General features: G+C 29.3%; 2 protein-coding genes across 3 annotated transcripts; both read left to right on the top strand.

Moving 5' to 3' along the window:
* Positions 1-356: 356 nt before the first annotated feature.
* On the top strand, positions 357-3,363 carry LOC115876725 (protein shifted-like). Its single transcript, XM_030892629.1, has 6 exons — positions 357-442; positions 604-758; positions 812-1,204; positions 1,261-1,442; positions 1,928-2,267; positions 3,284-3,363. The coding sequence occupies exons 2-6, from the start codon at positions 605-607 to the stop codon at positions 3,295-3,297; spliced, it is 1,083 nt and encodes a 360-aa protein (XP_030748489.1). The 5' UTR covers positions 357-442; position 604; the 3' UTR covers positions 3,298-3,363.
* A 457-nt stretch (positions 3,364-3,820) lies between these two features.
* On the top strand, positions 3,821-21,471 carry LOC115876724 (very low-density lipoprotein receptor-like). 2 transcript variants are annotated; one of them, XM_030892627.1, is made up of 12 exons: positions 3,821-4,032; positions 4,906-5,028; positions 16,868-16,990; positions 17,056-17,178; positions 17,410-18,491; positions 18,554-18,834; positions 18,919-19,183; positions 19,245-19,437; positions 19,599-19,667; positions 20,050-20,168; positions 20,224-20,376; positions 21,101-21,471. In XM_030892627.1, exons 1-12 carry the CDS (start codon positions 3,933-3,935, stop codon positions 21,137-21,139), a joined length of 2,670 nt encoding a protein of 889 aa, XP_030748487.1. In that variant the 5' UTR covers positions 3,821-3,932; the 3' UTR covers positions 21,140-21,471. The 2 variants fall into 2 exon arrangements, with proteins under 2 accessions (XP_030748487.1, XP_030748488.1); XM_030892628.1 differs by lacking the exons at positions 3,821-4,032; positions 4,906-5,028 and adding an exon at positions 15,593-15,804.
* The last annotated feature ends 275 nt before the right edge of the window (positions 21,472-21,746 follow it).

Raw genomic sequence — 21,746 nt, 5'->3', positions numbered from 1 at the left:
CAAATTATTATAATAAACCTTTAAAATTTTAAAAATTTTAGGATTACAACTATAGTCATAGACTATAGCCTTATTTTATAACGCTTTTTTGTAGGTATGACGTGACGTGAGGCACCCAAAAGTTGTCAAAATATCCTTATGTTTTTGTTTTGAATAATAGAAATGTAAATAGTTTAAAGTTTAAAGTAAATATTTAACTATCCATGTATTTTTTAAGAAATTAACAAGATTGTTATTCAACGGAGGCAATTATAAGTGCCATAGTTAATTAAAGCACATAGTTCAGATAGAATTAAAAGTAAGTATTTTTAATGTAAATATTCGCCTATTTGAATAGGTTAGCTTTGCTTTTCTAGAATACCTTTTTCCTAAGCTTGAAGATTTTTACTTTTTAAAATTTGTTATTTTACAAGAGGGATGAAGCTGCTTCTTTATACTAATGGTATGTGAATTTTTATTTAATACTTTTATATCCTTATTAGCTAACCTAATGCAAATACCTATTAACTTTGGCTTATATTATTAGCCTGTAACTTCTAACATTTTCTGCTTTACCTCATTATTGATTACCGAGGTTATTTATATCATTAATTTAATTTTTAGAATGCATGCACAAGAAACTGTGATGAATTTTATGTTATTTTGTTTCGTAACTTTTATGGCAACAGTACAATGTAGAAATGATCCCAAAAACGATCCAAGAAATAGTGGCGATCTATCTCTCTGGATTGACGAAAAACAGGTGAAAATGTTCAGTGGTAGGTTTAAGGTGTTTTATTATTTGGGCAGGAAAAAATAATATATTTTATAGGAATGTCAATGGAGATATATGCCATTGCTAATGGAACTGTACTCCCCTATATACTTGACCCAAACTTTGAGAACCGTTTACCAGTTATTCCTTCTGAAGTCAGCTATGTAAATTTTACATGGAAAGCTGGAAATAAAAAGTATAACTATAACTTTGATAGATTACAATCTTATGACGAAAGTGTCTTAAAAGCACCTAAAATATCAATTAAAACTAAAGGTAGAGTGCCAAAAAGAGCAAAAGAATTTAGCGTTTTCCTACCTTGCATTGGAAATAACTCTGGCACGGCTAAATTTGGAATTGGTTTAATGATAGAGTCCAGAAAAGGGAAGCCTTTGAATGGAACTCCTTTACGATTAAATCTCATAAAGGAATGCTCTTTTTCACAGAGGCGTAAGATTTATATAATTAGCTCACTCATGAGTTACATATTTTATCTGTTATTCTAGATCCAGATCCTGAGTGTGATAAGAAATGTGCTAATCAGGGCTGGTGCAATCATGACAAAATATGCCAGTGTCCTGAAGGCTATATGGGTCAATACTGTAAAACTGCGCTATGTTATCCACAATGCATGAACGGTGGTAACTGTACATCTCCAGGCGTTTGCAGTTGTCCATCTGGTTTTCAGGTATTTTTTTAGATTACCTTCTTGTATAGTGAAGTATACTCCTCTTTATCTTCAAATATTAGGTGACTCTTACCTATTAAAAAGTATTAAACAATTTAAATTTTAGTGAAGAAGAGAATAGGGTGATTCAAATATATTTTTACACTACAAACTTGAAGTTTTTTACTCTCTTTATATTTTTGGGAATATTTTTAAAATGTGCAATATTATTGCCTTAAAATGTTTCATATTGAGCGTTTTTCTAACACTGGGACACCCTGTAAGCACGTTCATAATGTGTTGATATAATAACTTTTTTCCAAGTATTATGGATTTAACAAGTACTTTGCTTTCAGTTGAACTGATTAGATAAAATTTAGAATATATTTTTATCTATACATAGTTGTGATAATGTAAATCAAAATATAATGGATGCATATTTCGATATAATTATTATCTAAATTGAGTATTTGCTTTCTATTGGTAATTTCAAATTCTTTCTTTAGGGGGCGCATTGCGAAGGAGGTATTTGCAGTGAAAAGTGCCTAAACGGTGGCAAATGCGTCCAAAAGGACACTTGTGAATGCTCCAAGGGTTACTACGGGCCTCGTTGTGAATTTTCACGTTGTATCATCCCTTGTTTGAATGGGGGAAGGTGCAAGGGGGTGAATAAATGCAAATGCCCGCGGGGTTTTAGAGGCGACCATTGCGAAATAGGACGAGCCAAACCCGCCAGGGCCGCTTGCAGTGTCACTTGCAGACACGGCTCATGTGATACTGAGGGGAACGAGGGAAAGCACAGATGCATTTGTGATCCAGGTTTTCATGGACAATATTGCCAACATGGTAAGTATACAGGGTGACCCAGCGTTTCGAAAAAAATCCGTATCTGGTTTTCTAACTGAAATTTTCACTTCAGTAATTTTAATGGTGCAAATTTTAAAAATATATTCACATATATACAGGGTGATTTAAATACATTTTTAATTTTAAACATACGTTTAATGTAACTACAGTTGTATTTATTTATATATGTTTTTTTCGCTCAGTGGATGACTCATAAAGTTCCCATCCAAAAATAATATAATTTATACTGAGTAGTTTTATGAACATGGCTATTTTCAGACAGTCTTTTTCTACTCATTTAATGCTCTTCCAGAGTTATAAAACACGAGATTCAGACTAAGTATAATAAAGTAAACTGTATAATGCATGATAGGAAAATAAAAAGTGCAGGAAAATAAAAAGTTGCATTTTTTTCTACTATTTCAAATGAAACATCCTTTATATTATGACATTTTTGACTTGTAGTATGTACCAGGTAGTATACAGGGTGAGTCTTAAAAAAGTGCAAATATTTTTAGGGGTGGTATATTTCGACCCCAGAAATGAGTTTTTTTTCGTGAATTTTTTTTTGAAAATTTGGAAGTTTTAATTTTTAGTTAAAAACATAATACCTTTATAACCTGGTAATATAGCTAGTAGATTAAATTTACAAGAAAAAAAAAACAGAAAAGATCCAGCGGTTCTTAAAATTTAAACCAAAAATCAGTTTTTTTTAGATTGAAAAACGTTAAAGAGAAAATATATTCCTTTTATGGAGATTTACCAGCCCTGAAAATATTTGCACATATTTAAGACTCACCCTGTATATAGTGCCAGATTATGACTATAGAGTAGTATATCTATATTAATATTTTTGCCAGCAATAATAATACAATTGCCAGCATATTAAAAATATAGATTGGTGCGAGAATCTCAAATAAGAAACTTGATATGCTGTTTTTTCGAAACACTGGACTGCCCTGTATAGTTTAGCTTGCTTTGAGCAGAATATAATATAAATATTTTTTTTGTTTCAGAGAATACTTTATAGTTAAGTGTGTTGAATATTGTTGCCATTTTTTGTATATGACGAATACAATAAATATTATTTTACTCTTGTGGTATTTTATTTTGTCTTTCCTTAATCTATTGATTATTATTTTTAAAATTTGGCGCTTTCAGATTTGATGAAACAGTCTGTAAAACTATCTCAAATAAAGCATATGATTTATTAAAATTGATAGTAAATATGCACTTTTAGCTTATTGGATTGCTTCCAGGGAGGAACCTTTATTTGCGCGTTGCTATTTGCGATTCTGGAGTTGGCAAAAACAGACGGCAATCTGTGCGTACGATGTTGGCCATACACCGCGTCACCGTATTAACTACCTTAGTTAAGGGCTCGATTTGCGCATGTGTTGTAGTTGTCAACAGGACGCTGCGATCTGGAGCCCTCGATTTTACTCGATCCTAGTTGATCCTTGTTCAATTTATTTTAATAAAAAAGGACAGCCGCTGGCTTTAGGTGCTTGCCAAACACGTCGCGAACGTGGTGTAGGTAGGCGTTGCTAAGAATCAAGGCGACTGGCTGTTGTCTCCACAATGAAGCTCACCACCTAGTTCGTATTGTGAGACAAAAATGAGAATTGGTTATGTCGTAAAACACGTGTAAACACCTTTACTACAATGCTTTTTAGATTACCGAATGTGACTTTTATTTTTATTTCGATTTTATGTTATTTTTTCTGTGGTTCCATAGGGAAACCAGGACCTAATACTAAAGAGGGTGAGTTTGTTTTTCCTTTTAAATGCCCGTCCTTCACTTTGACGTTTATCCGATGCATCAATTATAAAAAAAACATTTAACCAGTAAACATTCTGGAAGGGGTGTTTTATTTTTTATTCGTCTTTTAAAAAGAGAAAATGAATTTAAAAATCGGCGTCAGAAAATCAGGTGATTGATGATTGCAGTATTTATTTACATTTATATCTATTCACCTGGTTTTATAGTCAGATAGGTAAATGTTTTTTTTTTAATGACCGGTATTTATTTAAACCTTTGTAATATATTTCTAGTGCTCCAGTATGTATTCGTAATTTGGTGAAACCAAAAAATACACATTGACAATGTTTTATTAAAAACATTTTATTTTATTTTATTAAAATAATATTTTGTAATATGAACGATAATTTATATTGTATTATTTTCAAGTAAATATTTTGATAACGAGCAATTGTAATTCTTCAGACGTTGAAAAACGTAAAGAGGCCTACGCAAAATGAAGAAAAACATTGTATGTTAGTACCCAGTCTTTAATTGATTGAAAACATTTAAGGCCAAATGACCTCTAATTAAAATATAAAACACCATTTTTTCTGTACACTGTATCATTTGCCTATTTAATACATTAATTGTGTATTTATTTAATTATTTAAGAAAGAAATCCAACTGGGTTAGGGTTAGAAACTATTAAAACTATTTTAATTTTACTCTCTTTCTGTCTTTTTTAATTACAAAATTTTTAATAGCCCTAAATGCACGAAAAGGACAGCAAGATATTTATTTAAAGCATTTTTATTAGAAATTATCTATATTCTATTAAAGTATTTGAATTTTTATTTGAGATATCTAATTTTTCTGTTTTTTGTTATTTTTTAGGCTCAATATGCCCACAAAGACAATTTAGTTGTGCTAATAAGAAGTGTATTCCTATAAATTTTCATTGCGATGGTGAGGATGATTGTGGTGATAATTCTGATGAGAATCCCATTGAATGCCAGAGTAAGTGACTATTATTTTTCTTTACCTGTTTTTTAATTTTTTATAATGTAGACAAAAATATTTTTGTATTTATTAACCGATATAATATCAGTATGGGAACAATCATATTTATCGCATAAATTAATCCATAATCCATCTTTAGCTCTGCTACAACCCTACATTTTATCTTACATAAACTAAGTTTGCGATAAATATGTGAGATTATTACCTATCGAAACCCAACCGATAAAATACTGTTTTTCAGTTTTATACTTTTCGGTAGCAGTAGGACTTATTTTAAGAAGAAAAATTCATGGTTCGTTTAAAAAATACAGGGTGGTAAAATTTTCAAAAAAATCGATTGATTTTACCAATGTCCGGATCTCTGAAGATATTTAAAAATAATTTAGAGGCTAAAATTTAGTAGGTTAAAATTAAAAAATAAAATTACCGTCCTAAATTTCAATGCTTTGTCTAAATGAGCAATTCATTTACAAAAAACGTCTCTTGATAAAAAATAAATATTCTCATTGGTTTAATTCTTTTTTTTTTAATTATGACACACTGTATTATTAAAACGATTTTTTAACCCAATGTTGATACAAAAATGTTCTTGTTAAAATAAGTTTTTTACCCTGTTAAAGGCCCTCTACTAAAAGTGGACTACCCTGTTCATATATGTACGTTTAATGGCTTTGTATAATTACTTGGGCAACAATAAAAAAATGGAGAAAAAAACGATTATTCTAAACAATTTAACGTATTACGTAAATTGTGTATAAATTTTGTATTGGCTTCCAGTTAGTTTGAATAGAAGTATTTTTGTACATCTTTAACATTCATAAATATAACAGGAAACATCATAATTATTTTATTATTAAAATTGAGTCGATATGTCATGAAATAGACTGTTTAATTGTTAGTGTTTTCCGTATATAATAAATAAATGCTAGTACAAGTTCGCTATCATTAACACATTCATTAATTAATCGTAAGGAAGCTATTTACTATTAAGATCTGTCATACTAGAATTAATTGAATTGAGGAGATTAAAGTAAAAGCAATTATTCTTCAAAATTTAAATGCAAAAATGCGTAGATGTTTTCCACAAAATAGTATCCGGAGATTCTGAGATATATACATATATTGTTGTCACATAATTTATAATAATCTCTCTTAATAACATTGAAGTATAAATATTTAATACAACGCATTAAATAATAATGTATATTTTTGTTACTAAATTAAACTAACAAGTAAAATTATTTGTCGTTTTTATTTCATATTATTCTATTTGATTAAAATTATATTACTTCGATAGAAAAAGGCAACTAGTATAATATAATAGATATAAGTAGCAATAAGTAATATACTAATATAAAAAAAAGCTATAAAATTAGTGATAAATAATTTTAATCGACAATTATATTTTAATATGCATAGGCAATTTGTAATATTACAGCTTAAATTTGAATATAAAACAGGGCGTAATTGAAAAACTGTCAAATATATATTTATACCGAATGAAATTTAAATTTACACGAAAGAAAAATCTTGGAAGGTTATAATTAAATTAATTGGCCACACGTTTTCATACAGTAAACAAACAGTATTAGACATACGAACATTAATGGGTAATTTTAATTGATAATGTTTGTTTTGTTCAATAGTTCGTACATTTCTGAGTAACTAAATTTTTATATTAGCTTTTCTTTTTCTTATCGGTCAGAAAATATAAAAACTGTTGTAGTCAAAACTTTTTAAGACATTATTCTTTTTTATAGTTAATTCGTGTTTTGTCTTCTCTTAAAATTCATCCTACGGAAGAAGTAATCCGAATAAATATTTATTATTGAATTTGATTTTCTTTAAAAAATATATTTAACTTTAGTGTAAAGCTAATAAGTTTATTATAAAATGAAATTGTGTGTTGTGCTAAATATATCAAAGAGAAAACATGATATGGAGCTTTTTCATAGCAGTAGACCACCCTGTATATTAAATTTTATGCTGTAAAACATAATAAAGACTGAAGTAAATAATGTTCTAAGTGCCAAAATCATTATTTCAAGATAAACAACATTTTTTGTTATACAGGGCGAATCTTAAATAAGTGCAAATCTTTTTAGAGGTAGTATATTTCGACCTCAGAAACGAGGATTTTATAAGGCTTTTGCGCAAAAAAAAAATGAAAATTTGGATTTTTTTGAGTTAAAAATCAAAATTTCTTGATAACATAGCAACATAGTTAGTAAATTAAATTTACAAGAAAGAAAACCAAAAAATATCCAGTGGTTCTCACAATTTAAGCAAAAACTCTTTTTTTTAATTTTCAAAATAAAATAACTGGATTATTTTAGACTTATTTGAAAAAAGTTTCTTTTATCGAGATCGACAAGTTCTGAAAATATTTGCACATATTTAAGACTCACCCTGTATAACCAGGAGAAACCAAAAGAGAAAATGCCATATCAAGTTTATAAAATAGATGAAGTTCAAAAACTAATAAATAGATAATAATTGGTGATATTAAAATAAACAAAATTTCAAAAATGGTTATTATTAGAAAATAATTGATTATAATAATTTCCTAAAATCTGCATTTTAAATCCGAATAAATATTTATTATTGAATTTGATTTTCTTTAAAAAATATATTTAACTTTAGTGTAAAACTAATAAGTTTATTATAAAATGAAATTGTGTGTTGTGCTAAATATATCAAAGAGAAAACATGATATGGAGCTTTTTCATAGCAGTAGACCACCCTGTATATTAAATTTTATGCTGTAAAATTTATGTAAATAGTAAATATATAATAATCTACATATTATACTATAATTTTAATTTTGTATTATTTTTTATTATTAAAGACTATAGGCTTTCCGATTTTGCAAAAATTCCGCTAGTGCTTTATGATCTTTTTTCTAGGCTTTAGTTAACGTTTACCAAACAATAATTTTAATTTAAAAAAATATTATCATACATAATGACGTAGATAACAAATTGTCGACAAAACTAATTATCATGCTTATTATATTTCATTATTTTTCTCACATTTAAGTGCTAACAAATTATATAGTTTAACAAATTATGATTTAACAAAATATTTTGATGACATTTATTCGCTCACCAGTGACGACTTTACGACGTACTACCAAATCTGTAAACTTTCGTACTACATTACATTAGTATACAATTTGATTTGTATTACATTTTTTTCCTGTTTATATTATACTTTAACCTCTAAATTTGTCTTCCAAAAGGGGTCAATAGGATTTATTTTATAAGATAACTGGCGCGCATTGATATTATTACGCAGTTATTACATATGCACCATGCAAAAAATATATAGTTGTTACTTTGTATATATATATACAAAGTACATTTTGCCCTATTTCTGTTATATAAAAAAAACCTTATGCTCTTTTATCTCTTTTATTTTTAAATTGACTATATTATTTTCTTTAATTAATGAGATTTAGATACTTATTAAAAGATGTTACGCATTTTATGTATTACATAAGATAGAATTTTATCAAAATGTTAACATTAAGAAATAATTTTTATGCGTAGCTACTAGACACAATTCTTTTCAAAACCTTGACTCTTTTTACTTGATAAAAATTATTAGAAGATATAGATTTTTATTTTATTGAGCAAACTATTAAATTTCCTTTGTTAGCTAATTTACAATATTTGTATTTCTGTATCGAAAGAATAAAAACACCTTGCTTAGATTGATAACCTGACGAATTTTTAATAATCTACATTTTTTCTTTAAACAGTTTATTTTTTATGATATTAAAAATACTTAATAATTATTAATCCCTCAATATATCTTTTATCTTATGAAAACACAATCTCTAGATAAATATACATTCAACAAACTCTACAATACATGTTTGTTTAATAAATATTCTGTGTTACTTAGTTCACTTTCTTTTGAAAGGGGGTTATTTTCGAAATCATTATTTGGTCTAGTGAATTTTATTCTTCAGGGTTCTCAGTATACTATTTTTAATTTTAACTCCTAAAAGCTTCTGTGTTGCTTATATTATGAGAGAGACATCTATACCAAAATTAATGTTTTTAAAGTGGCCATACACGTTCTAGTTTACTGGAAGACAGACAGCAGACTTTTCTCTTTGAAAATCTACAAGATATTAGACGTGTCTCCCGTGTTTGGTGATCTTAACATAATAAAGACGAGAGTTTATTGAATTTTAAGTGTCCATTTGTTTTATTGGCAAAAAGATTGGTCTGTCGTTAAGTTGGCAGGTGTGTGTCCACATTTAGTCCTTTTTATATCTGTTATAATTCGTTTTTTTTTAAATTATTAATTTTTAATAAACATTTAATGTTATTTTATACTAATATTACATTAAAACTTAAAACTGAAAATTGACTTGTAAATTTTATGTTTTATATTCGTAAATAACTTAGATATCTTTCAATCATCTGTTACAATAAAATAATTGACAGTAAATAACAAATTAATCGTGCATTTGTAAAACTGAATGTTAATTGAGCGCAAATGTCGAGATGACAGATCTTTGTAGGATTAATAAACGTGTTCCTAAACCATTATTTGTTTATAATCCAAAGTCTAGTCTAATTTTGTTCGCATGAAAAAAGAAAAAGAAGCTTAAGCTATTTAAAAAAATCGTTATACATGAATATAAACGTCTAAAATTATCCGAGTTTTGCGTAATTTTTGTTTACTGACAATTTGCGCATGAGAGATCTTCATAATTGCTAATAGTTTTGCCGTCAACGAGAGATGAACGAAAAATAAATATTTTTCAACATTTTCCAGCAATAATATTATTTGTAATATCTGTTTTGAAATAGGTCTTTACGAAATAGGGGTGGCTTGAAAGTAATTTTTATATTGAACCTTATTTTTGTCTCATCCAATTTCAACAGAATAAAAGGGTAGAAAATTCAATTTGTACAGCCGAATTCAGCCAGAATAGATGGGGATTAAGGGTATAGAAAAACTATATTGAAATCGTAAAAGTAACTTTTTAATATCCTTTTATGCTACTATAAATACTTTGAATGATCTTTTAATTTTCACTAAGGTCATTAAACAATTAAAACGTAGGAATGAAGAAAATATAGACTGTTTTGGGCTTGCGTGAAAGTCATAGAATGACATTTCGATTTTTTACTAAAAAGCGCTAGTCACATATCGTTTTAGTTTACTTATTTTGCGTAATTATTGTCTCTTATTTTTCGCATATTTTGCAAAATAAGGCCATATTCTAATTTAGCTAGAACGGGGGAATTCATGTTTATGCAATAAATCTAACGTACATAGTTATTATTGTATTACTAGGATTTTTTTAAACCTGCAGATTATGCAAATTGACAGAAAGATTTCTATTTTGGATTGATTTGTTTATGTTGTACAAATGTGGTTTTATCAGTGGTTATTGCACTTTATTTGAGGAATATTAATATTTCTAACAACTAATTGATAAAACAGTAAATTAATATTGTTTCTGAAAGACTCACCTGGCATTCACCAAGTACTTTGTTAGTGAGACTGACATTAGACGTATTTAACATTAACAAACTGTTTATGCCTGCATATTTAATAAGTAATTAAATTTTGCTTATGCCTAAAATAATTAATCTACCTATAATTATTGTAATCCGAGCATTATGCATATACAAGGAGTTTCAAAATTTAAAAAAAAATCACCTTTAATTATTGTATAAAACCTAGTAAAAAATGTTGTATATACTTGGATTCATTAGTTTGCTATTAAGATGTTTATTTTTTTTGTTCGTAGTTTCTTTTCGCTGCAATGTCGTTCTCTGCAGGCGGAAGAGTCTAATGCACAGCTTTCTGTAATACTTCCTTTAAAGAGTGAAATTAACAATGTATTCAGACAGATATCCCGTTACGTGATGAACTCTTCAGAAAACGCGTCTCATGCATTTTCAACGCAATTTAATTTTTCAAATAAGCGGCTTAATGAATATTCTTTTTTATAAGTAAGGATGTTGTATGACCAGATTCTAACAACCTGCTTGTCAAGGTAGATGGATTCACCTTAATCGCAAGCTATTTATAATCTTATACATCAAATTTTCATGTATTTTTAGACGATTTGTATTTTTTTTCAGACTTACATTAAGGTATGTTCGACCACTGTGTTGCATTACTGAAACTAGGTTTTTGCGCGCTTTTTCCTACACACCTTGTCTCAACCATTTCTTTCTGATGCAATCAATTATGTTATGACAAGCTTTAATACCAATAAATCTTAGATGTGTTCGATTTTCTATACGAGGAAATATTTATGTATGTGTTAAGTAATTGATTTGTTTTAAATCATAAAAAATACAGTGATATACAGGGTCTTAAATTCAAAAAATTTCAGGACTGGTAGATCTCGATAAGAGAACTATATTTTCTCTTTGACGTTTTTCAAATAAGTTCAAAATAGAGCTTTTTACTTTGAAAATAAAAAAAAAATGTTGTTTTACTTAAATTTTGAGGATCGCTGTATTTTTTCTGTGTTTTCGTACCTCTAAATTTAGTCTTCAACCTGTGTTACCATATTATAATAACTGAGAATTAAAAATATTACGAATAATTTTAATTACAAATATATAATAATTACAAAATTTTTATTTTTTTGCGAAAAAAACTCTAAGGCGCGCGTTTTCGAAATATACCACCACTAAAAATATTTGTTAATATACAGGGTTGTTCACCACATACGACACGGAGTATTGTAGCTAAACAATTAGATTTTTACAAATTTTAAGTTTTGGGTTCGTTGAAGGACTATTAGAGCTACAATTTAGAAATAATTTAAGATACAGAGTGTCCCAAATAAGTAAAAAATGCTATAGTTGTATTTTTTTAAATGGAACACCCTGTATATTATTCTATTTTTAGATTCTACGACTGAAATAAAGGTAAATTTGATAAAGGTTTATTACACTTAAACCTTACCGTTTTTGAAATATTTTCAATTTTGTGAAATTGCAGTAAAAATTTTAAGGCTTCATTTCCCCAAGGGTATCAAAGTTTTTAATACTAAATATTTACTGAAGTTTATTTATTTATCAGTTATTATGTTGCAATAATGGTAAATTTGATAACGGTTTATTACACTTAAACCTTACCGTTTTTTGAAATATTTTCAATTTTATTGAAATTGCAGTAAAAATTTTAAGGCTTCATTTCCCCAAGGGGTATCAAAGTTTTAATACTAAATATTTACTGAAGTTTATTTATTGATCAGTTATTGTGTTGCAATAATAAAAATTATACTACCTTATACAGAGTGTCTAAAATTTTATTTTAAATAATTACTAGCTTTAAACGGCAATAACTTGTTTAATTTAAATGGAACGCCCTGTATATTTTAAAAGAATCAGATGCATAATTTAATTGTCTATCAAATTGTATTATACCACTTTTTACCTATCCCTTCAAGTTTTCGTATAAAATGCATTTTCTTATAATTTAGACCTCATTTATCAATATACCCATGGAATATTGACATTTTAGATTGTTTTTATAGCAACAAATGTCAAACAAAATGTACAGGCTAGTAATATTATCGTTTTTAGCAAAATGATAATATTACTAGCCCATTTGTATGCAAAAAGAAAACTATTTAAATCTTCATAAAAGAGTATACCATTAATTAAATATACCACCATTATTTCCGCCCAAATACTAATTAATTACATACTAATACTTCTAAATAAATGTGGATTTGAATCAGAAATCAATATAATAATATGTTGTTGTTACAAATAAGCATTTGTCAAAAAATGAAATATCATTTTTAAGGTGTTACTTTTTACCACACTGTCTAATACACATAAAAAATTCAGTTTTTTAGTTTTTGGAGCAATTATTATTAATCAACTCAAACAGTTAATTAATGTAGTTTGAATACTGGAATCATATTAATTGGTCCTCTTTAACAAATATTTAAACAGTTTTTTTTTCTATTTTTTAATGAAATAAACAAACTATATCGACAATATTAGTATCTGTACTCTTTAAAAATTTGGTACCTACATCTTTAAAAATAATCTAAAATGTCAGTATTCCATGGGTATATTGATAAACGAATTTAAAATTACATGAAAATGCATTTTCTACGGAAACTTGAAGCTATAGGTAAAAAATGGTATAATACAATTTGATAGACAATTAAATTGTGCATCTGATTCTCATAAAATATACAGGGTGTTCCATTTAAATTTAACAAGTTATTGCCGTTTATAGCTAGTAATTATGTAAAATAACATTTTAGACACTCTGTATAAGGTAGTACAATTTTTATTATTGCAGCACAATAACTGATCAATAAATAAACTTCAGTAAATATTTAGTATCAAAAACTTTCATACCCTTGGAGAAATGAAGCGTTAAAATTTTGACTGCAATTTCACAAAATTGAAAATATTTCAAAAACGGTAAGGTTTAAGTGTAATAAACCTTTATCAAATTTACCTTTATTTTAATCGTAGAAACTAAAAATGTAATAATATACAGGGTATTCCATTTAAAAAAATACAACTTTGATATTTTTTATTTATTTGGGACACTCTGTATCTTGTAAAAACATTTTTAAATTGTAGTTCTAATAGTCCTTCAACGAATCCAAAACTTACAATTTGTAAAAATCTAATCGTTTAGCTACAATACTCCGTGTCGTATGTCGTGAACAACCCTGTATACGAAGTGTAGTAAGATAAATGTGTTTTTTAAAGAATAACTTTGTCTATAAAAATCGATATGCTACATGTATCAGCATCACTTGCAGTATTTGTATACAATGGTACTGCATATGTATAGTGGATGTAAACAATAGAATAAGTAATATCGAATGTTAATAAACTATAATCTTGAAAATATTTTAAATTTTTTGTGAATTTTTGTGGTATACAGGGTGACTCTTGAATAAGTGCAAATATTTTTAGGGGTAGTATATTTCGACCCCAAAAACAGAATTATTAGGTTTTTTCGCGAAAAAAAAATTGAAAATTGGGAATTTTTGAAAAAAAAAATTTGGATTTTTTTAGTTAAAAAAATATAATTTCTTGCTAATATGGCAACATAGATAGTAGCTTAAATTTACAAGAAAGAAAACTCAGAAAAGATCCAGTGGTTCTTAAAATTTTAGTAAAAAATCCTTTTTTTTTGGAAATTTTATAAGTAAAATAACACGGTTATTTTAGACTTGAAAAAATTGAAAAACGGTAAAGAAAAAATATGATTTTTTTATTAGAATCTGTCAGCCCTGAAAATATTTCCTAAAAACTTATTTAAGATTCACCCTGTGAGTAATATTTAAGACTACTTCACAAAAAAGTACCATAATATCCAAGAAAAGTCGTCATAGTGGGCTGTTGCTGATAATTATACTGTCAGTGCTTTTTTATTAATTGTCCTTAATTCTTTTTTAGTCCCTTGCCTATTTTACATGCATATATAATAGAGGCACTTTATTTTTTTTCTTTTCAATTATGTCCCAAGCATATAAGAAATCATTTTCAGTATCCTTGAAGCGAGAAAAAAAAGCCCATCAAAGGTATAATTTGACCAGTACGGCTTTTCAGCTGACGCGCTGTAAACTTGAAGAAAGTTACATCAGATACCTACCTTGCGTCCAGAGCACCTATTAAACATAATATATACTCTTCCAAATAAAATTGATTGTTGGCTGTTTATGTTTATATAATATTAAAAAATATGTTACTTCTCTTCATTTTAATATAGAATTATGAGAAATTAAAAAAATATATTTTTAAATGCTACTGAGGTGTCTCTGAGAGAAATCGATATATTTTACGCAATAAGAACTTTTTTTCATCGCAAAATATGATTTACCGAAATTTTTTATTTTTTGAAAAATGTTTTAACAGGGTTTTAGTTAAAAAACGTCATTTCTTGATAATATGGCAACATAGGTAGTAGATTAAATTTACAAGAAAGAAACCCCAGAAAATCCAGTGGTTCTCAAAATTTAAGCAAAAAATATATTTTTTTTAAATTTTGAAAACAAAATAACTCGGTTATTTTGGACTTATTTGAAAAAACGGCAAAGAGAAAATATGTTTCTTTTGTCGAGATACTTTACAAAAACTGAGAGTTCTATGGATTTATTTGTATATTAATATCTATATTTTCTTTTTACTGGAACTATTTGATATATTATATATCTTAAAAATTTATTTTATTTATTATTATAATTATTTTGTTAATTCAAAGTTATTGAAGTACGCAACTATTTTTGTTTTTGTAAAAAATATAAATAATTTTTTTGCCCAATAAATACAAACAATTTTATTTTATTTATTTTTGATGTTTAAAATTCCTAATTGATAATGATATTTTTCTCAGTTATTAAGAAAGAGCAGAAAATATTTTACTTAATTTTCATAGAATCTATTACTAAAAATCTTTATTTTATCAATAGTATTGACTAGGTTTCGACATATATATATTTTTGGAAATACTGTTATACTAAAAACAAAAATAAATGTGTGTGAAACTGCCGATAGTGATTGTCAATCTTTTTGATGAAGAGTGTATAAATCGGAATAGTTAAATGTTATCGCAGTGGGCAAATCTGGGGGAGACATAAGCAGAAAACGCACAAGAAGTCGCGCTGTCAAGTTTACACTAAGACAGCATTTCGTCGTGGTCGGTTGGTTCACTTGTGTTTAGTGATGAAGTTTTTATATAGCTTCTTGTTACTCTTCCTAGTCATAGATTTTTCTCTTGGTCTTGTTATATCAAATCCAGGTTCGTTAATTTATTTATATTTTTTATTTTTCTGAATTTTTAAAAGATTTTTTTTAAATTTTACTTCTTTTTTTTTATTTTTATATTTTAGTATCGCATTTTTTTAAATATATGTATGTATATTTTTTTTCGTCTAGTGACCTTTTGGGAAATTAAAATCCTTTAATTAGTGATCCCTTTTTGTGTGAACTGTGAACTTAATACGTAGATTTGATTATATTTTAATAACCTTTGTAAAAAATAGTAGATGCCAGGATATAATAATATTATGTAAACATAAATATTGTGTCTTCTAGCGCCGCTTTAATTGCGATTAGATCAAATAAAGGTTAAGTTACAATAAGTCGGTCAAAGTTTTGTTTATATCTAGCAAAATTTAACACAGTTTTTTCTTATAATCAGGCCGACTCCTTGATAATATATCAAATTCAGTTACATATTTTTGCATCGGGCATAAATAAATAATTTATTAGATAACTGTAGAATAAATTTTCTTATGTTCTACTATAATTATACTAATCTTTAAAACATAAAAGTTACAGCAGGAAAAAATGTTTTTGCACATTGAAGATGCCGATAATCTAACATGAGTTTTTTAAATTAAAGCTAAAGTTTAATAATTTATTTTAAAGCCACTTTTACCTAAAGGGTGGATACGCAATATCCAATCTCTTGGATAAGAAATACTAATAGGAAGATTTCAATATACATATCAGGGGATTGGATGGGTAACCTCACCCCTTAGAGGGTAGCCACCCCGACTAATTTTTTACTGCGAACTTACCTGTGTGTGTGTTACCTTGTCGTTGAAAAGCTCGTTGCTTTCTATTTATAGTCTTTTAGCAAAATCTTAAATCGTACGATTAGATTTTGAGATCTCTCTCAGCAGATATTCCTGAATGCTACTGTTCAAATTGTCACTCTGTATGTAAAAATCATCAGGGCAGATATAAATTAAATTTTTAATAATTTTCACTAATTATATTTTTAATATCTCTACTATTTCACGATTTTAAAGCCAATTTTTATTATAACTGTTTGGAATTGAAGGATTTTTTTTTAGAAAATGTGACTTGTAGTAAAAACGAATTTAGATGTGGCAATGGCAAGTGTATTCCTGGCCACTGGCAGTGTGACAATGATATTGATTGTAGCGATAACAGCGATGAGGATGAACACATCTGTCGTAAGTTTGAGTTTTGGAAAGTGAAATTTGTTTTTACTAAAACGTTGACGTTTTTTCGTTATTAGAACAAAAGAAATGCGGCGCAGACGAGTTTACTTGTAAGGCCTCCCCAGGAGAATGTGTACCACTAACGTGGATGTGTGACGATAACCCAGATTGTTCAGATGGCAGTGATGAGAAATCTTGCAGTAAGTTTTTTCTGCATTTTTTATTTGTTAATTTCAGTTATCTTTTATTTTGGTCATTTAAATAATTACTAGAAATATTTTACATTCTTTTACATAATGGTGTCACAAATATATTAGCAATGCTATACACTTGAATTTTCTACAGTTTGTTGAAAAAGTTAATTTTAAGTTAACTTGTTAAAAGGATTGTAAATTCGTTAATTTAAAATGGCGTTAAACCCTTTTTTTCAGATGAGACTTGTCGTGCTGACGAGTTTACATGTAAAAACGGGAAGTGCATTCAAAAGAAATGGGTTTGCGACGCTGATAACGATTGCGGCGATAATTCTGATGAAGCAGATTGCCCCGCTGTTAGCTGCGCACCAGAATCCGAATTCCAGTGCAGCGAGAAATTTTGCGTTCCGTCTAGGTGGCGTTGCGATGGCGAATATGATTGTCTTAACGGAAAGGACGAGCAGGGATGCCCTCTCCGTCCTCACGCCTCAGTTTGCTTAAATTCTGAGCACGAATGCAACGATCATTTAACTTGCATCCATAAAAGCTGGCTCTGCGACGGTACCAAAGATTGTCCCGATGGTTCAGATGAAGAACCTTCTCATTGCGCCAATATCACTTGCAGACCTGACCAGTTTCAATGCACAGATCGTTCTTGTATCGCAGGAGCGCTGTTATGTGATGGCCACCCGAACTGCATGGATGGAAGCGACGAACGCGATTGTGGCAAACCCGCTGCAATTTGTGACCCAATCACTCACTTCTCTTGTGGTCCTGGGGGCCCGTGTGTCCCACTAAGCCACGTTTGTGATGGTAAACCTGATTGCCCCGCTTGGGAAGACGAACCAAGAAACAGCTGCGGAGTCAATGAATGTGCTCATGACAATGGAGGTTGTGCCCATCGCTGTGTAGATACTCCTGCAGGATTTCGATGCGAATGCCGTCATGGATACGCCCTCACCCATGATAATCGTACCTGCAAAGATATCGACGAATGTGAGATCGAAGGAAGTTGTTCGCAGATTTGTCATAATGAAAAGGGCGGTTTCAAATGTGAATGCATGGCTGGTTATGCCAGAGATCCTCGAGACCATACCAAGTGCAAAGCTGTCGAAGGTCATGCATCGTTGTTATTTGCCAGACGTCGCGACATACGTAAAATCTCCTTGGACCACCACGAGATGACCAGCATTGTCAATGAAACAAACTCTGCAACAGCTCTGGATTTCGTCTTCCGGACTGGTATGATTTTCTGGAGTGATGTTGCTGATAAGAAAATTTACAAAGCTCCTATTGATGAAGGCAATGCTAAAACAGTAGTAAGTTTCAACTACGCTTGTAATTTATAAATGTATATTGTAATTTTTTGCTAATTGTTTAGGTTGTGTCAGATGAAGTAACTACTTCTGACGGTTTGGCTGTCGACTGGGTATATGAGCATCTCTACTGGACTGACACTGGCACGAACACCATTTCTTTAGCCAACTTTGATGGACAGATGCGAAAAATTTTAATCCGTGATAATTTAGAAGAACCTAGAGCCATTGCTGTTGATCCTCTTGAAGGCTGGATGTTCTGGACTGACTGGGGACAAGAACCTCGTATTGAACGTGCTGGCATGGATGGAACTCATAGACAAGCTATTGTAACTTATGATGTCAGGTATGTTCATGACTTATGTTACCTTTAATCATATAATATAGACTTCCAATTCTTCTCTTATATAATATACATTATTATTTCTAGGTGGCCCAACGGTTTGACGTTAGATCTTGTTAAAAAGCGACTTTATTGGGCTGATGCCAAACTCAACACTATCTCTGCTTGCGACTGGGATGGCCAAAATAGGAAGCTTATTTTGTTTTCTGCAAACGCTTTGAGGCATCCATTTTCTATAACCACATTTGAGGACTGGCTTTATTGGACAGATTGGGACAGAGCAGCAGTATTCCGTGCCAATAAATTCACCGGCAAAGATCTAAGTCCCATTACTGCAACAGAGATGGTTTTGGTATGTTATCACGTTTATTTGTTAAGTTAATGAGTACTTAGTAGAGTTTTTGTCTAATTAGAATCCAATGGTTATTCACGTGTACCATCCATATCGTCAGCCGGACGCTGAAAATCACTGTCAACCTGTCAACGGGCATTGTTCTCATTTATGTTTGCCTGCTCCCCGTGTCGGATCCAGAGCACCATTCATCTCGTGCGCATGCCCAGAAGGCTTGAGAATGCTCTCCGATGAAATAACGTGTGTCCAAGACGGTAAGTTTTGTTATATCTTCTCTAAAACTACTTTGAGTTCAAATCACAAAATTTGTGAGCACAATTAAAAGTGGTTCAGAAAAGAGACTATTTTATTAATGTTCTGCTCTCATTCGCCTTCAAGTTTCACGTGTTTATTTTTTGTTTTATTTGGTTGGCAGAGTCTATTACAACAAGTACACCCTCACAGTCTAAGCCATATTCACCGCGAGTGGGCCCCTTCCCAGAGAGTGAGTACAGCGCCCCTAACCTAACTTAGCGTCTCTTACTGGTGGTGGTGTCCGCAATTTTTCTAGCTGTATATACAGGCCGTGCGAAAGTGTTCGCAAGAAATGGATTTTTTATTCTTAAATTATTGGACATGCTATAGAAGTTCGGTAGAAACTTGTTCAATAACTGAATAATAATAAAAAATCCCAATTATTGCGAACTTTTTGGCACACCCTGTATATTCCCGTAGCTTCTTTAGTCTTAATAATCCTATACTCTATTCGCTACTTTTACCAATAACTTTTTCTAGATCTTTCTCTAATTTTTCTTTTTTTTTTCTAAGTTATAATTATTGTGAAGACATAATATATTATCTTATATATTATCTTTATTGTATTATAGGCACGACAAGTCGATCTAAGAACGTCCCTGGTGTGTCTACCCCGGAATCCCTTGATAGTGGAGGCGTGGCATATTGGGCCATTACAGTACTGGTATTTTCCATCTTACTTCTTGCACTGGTAAGTTTTTTTTTAAATGACGTTTGATGCAAATTTCATATGATTGTGTCCTCAGGGTGCCTATATGTTATATAACCGTCTGAAACATCGCAACGTGACGTCAATGAACTTTGACAATCCAGTATACAGGAAGACAACGGAAGATCAATTTTCACTGGAGAAAAACAATTATCCCGTGAAGCACTATCCAAGTACCGTCGGTGAAGAGGTGAGAGCTCTAGCTTTAGACTACAATATTTCTAGATAATTTTTAAATCTAACTATGTATATGTCTCTGTTATTTTTTGTGTAATTGCGTCACTAACATTTGTTTCAGTTCTAATTTGTCTTGTTAAAATAGCCTAAACTTCCACATATGGAATGATAAAATAACTGTGCTTGTTTGTGATTAACAATTATTGAGAATTGTGAGCTCAAAATATGTTTTTTCGGAATTCACTAATAACTTATTGCTCCCTTAACTGTCAGTATTACTAGCTTCCATAAATTATACAAATATTTTTATATATCTATTTTATCAGTATATGTGCCAAAAACATTGAAGATATTTATAGCATGATATGTAAACATTTACAATTAAGTATAACGTAGTAAAAAAATAATCTTTGAGGTTAGCATAGGAAACTTTTATGTTATAACCTTTTTTTCTAAAAATTTCTTTTTGGTTCATGCGTACACCATGAGAGATGGCTCATTTTGGTAAGTGTATGGTATTCTAGGGCATTCAAATAAGCGAAGCATATTTAAAAAATATTTATAACTTGTTTTTTGATTTTTACGTTATGTAAGTATATTGAAATTATCATTTGTTTTTTTTTGCCAATGATTTTTTGTGTAGCATGATTTTTTTTTGTATTCTAATATTTTTTATAGCAATGTAATAAACACTATGCAAATATTTTTACTAATAATTATTATTTTTTTATTTTTAGGCTCAAGAACCACTGAAAAATAATCACGACCCAGTTTAAATGATCTTTATTTCTAGAAAATGCTCAAAAAATTGAAATACTCCAACATTTCTCTTCATAAGAGATTATTTTTAGCATGGCATTTTGTCACACTTTAAGCAATTCTTGTAGTATTTGAGACAGGATGAGGTTTCCTAACAGTTTTTTTGATTGGTTTGATATTAGAATGATTAGTCTAGACGAATCTTACAGGCACTAATAAATGTTAAAAGTTTGATCAAAAAAATTAACAACTATTATAATGCCAGTGCCATTTTTTCTAAAGATTTTCGTAGACTAGTGGTAAATAGGGATAATGTTTTTGGTGAAAATAAAATATCTGTAGAGCTTTATATATTTTATTTTATTAGAAAAGTTCAGTGATTTTGTTCCTAACTTAAGATGTACATAACTAAACGTATTTCAAAATTTTGTATGTAAAAATAATTTTTAAGGGAATATTAGAAAACATCTCTGTATGCGTTAGATTAAATATATATGTGATCAATTATAAAGACGTGAAAAAATATCGCAGGTGAATGTAATCTACTTTATTAAGCTAAATTATTAGTTCTTTCCTTTTGGGGGTTAAATTTCAACATGCTCAGTGCTTAAAAAGTTCTTGAAC

This window comes from Sitophilus oryzae, unplaced genomic scaffold, assembly GCF_002938485.1.
Source record: "Sitophilus oryzae breed Bouriz unplaced genomic scaffold, Soryzae_2.0 scaffold_1440_pilon_pilon, whole genome shotgun sequence".
NCBI lineage: Eukaryota > Metazoa > Arthropoda > Insecta > Coleoptera > Curculionidae > Sitophilus > Sitophilus oryzae.
The sequence above is the reverse complement of the archived record's forward strand: the minus strand, read 5'-3'. Positions and strand labels throughout refer to the sequence as shown.

Bases quoted from the DNA above. Each gene is read 5' to 3' on its own strand.
- LOC115876725 (XM_030892629.1), top strand. From the start codon at position 605: ATGCATGCACAAGAAACTGTGATGAATTTTATGTTATTTTGTTTCGTA. The intron at 1,205-1,260 runs GTAAGATTTATA...CTGTTATTCTAG, and splicing joins ATGCTCTTTTTCACAGAGGC to ATCCAGATCCTGAGTGTGAT. The intron at 1,443-1,927 runs GTATTTTTTTAG...TTCTTTCTTTAG, and splicing joins GTTGTCCATCTGGTTTTCAG to GGGGCGCATTGCGAAGGAGG.
- LOC115876724 (XM_030892627.1), top strand. From the start codon at position 3,933: ATGCTTTTTAGATTACCGAATGTGACTTTTATTTTTATTTCGATTTTA. The intron at 16,991-17,055 runs GTAAGTTTGAGT...TTTCGTTATTAG, and splicing joins TGAGGATGAACACATCTGTC to AACAAAAGAAATGCGGCGCA. The intron at 20,169-20,223 runs GTAAGTTTTTTT...TTGTGTCCTCAG, and splicing joins CCATCTTACTTCTTGCACTG to GGTGCCTATATGTTATATAA.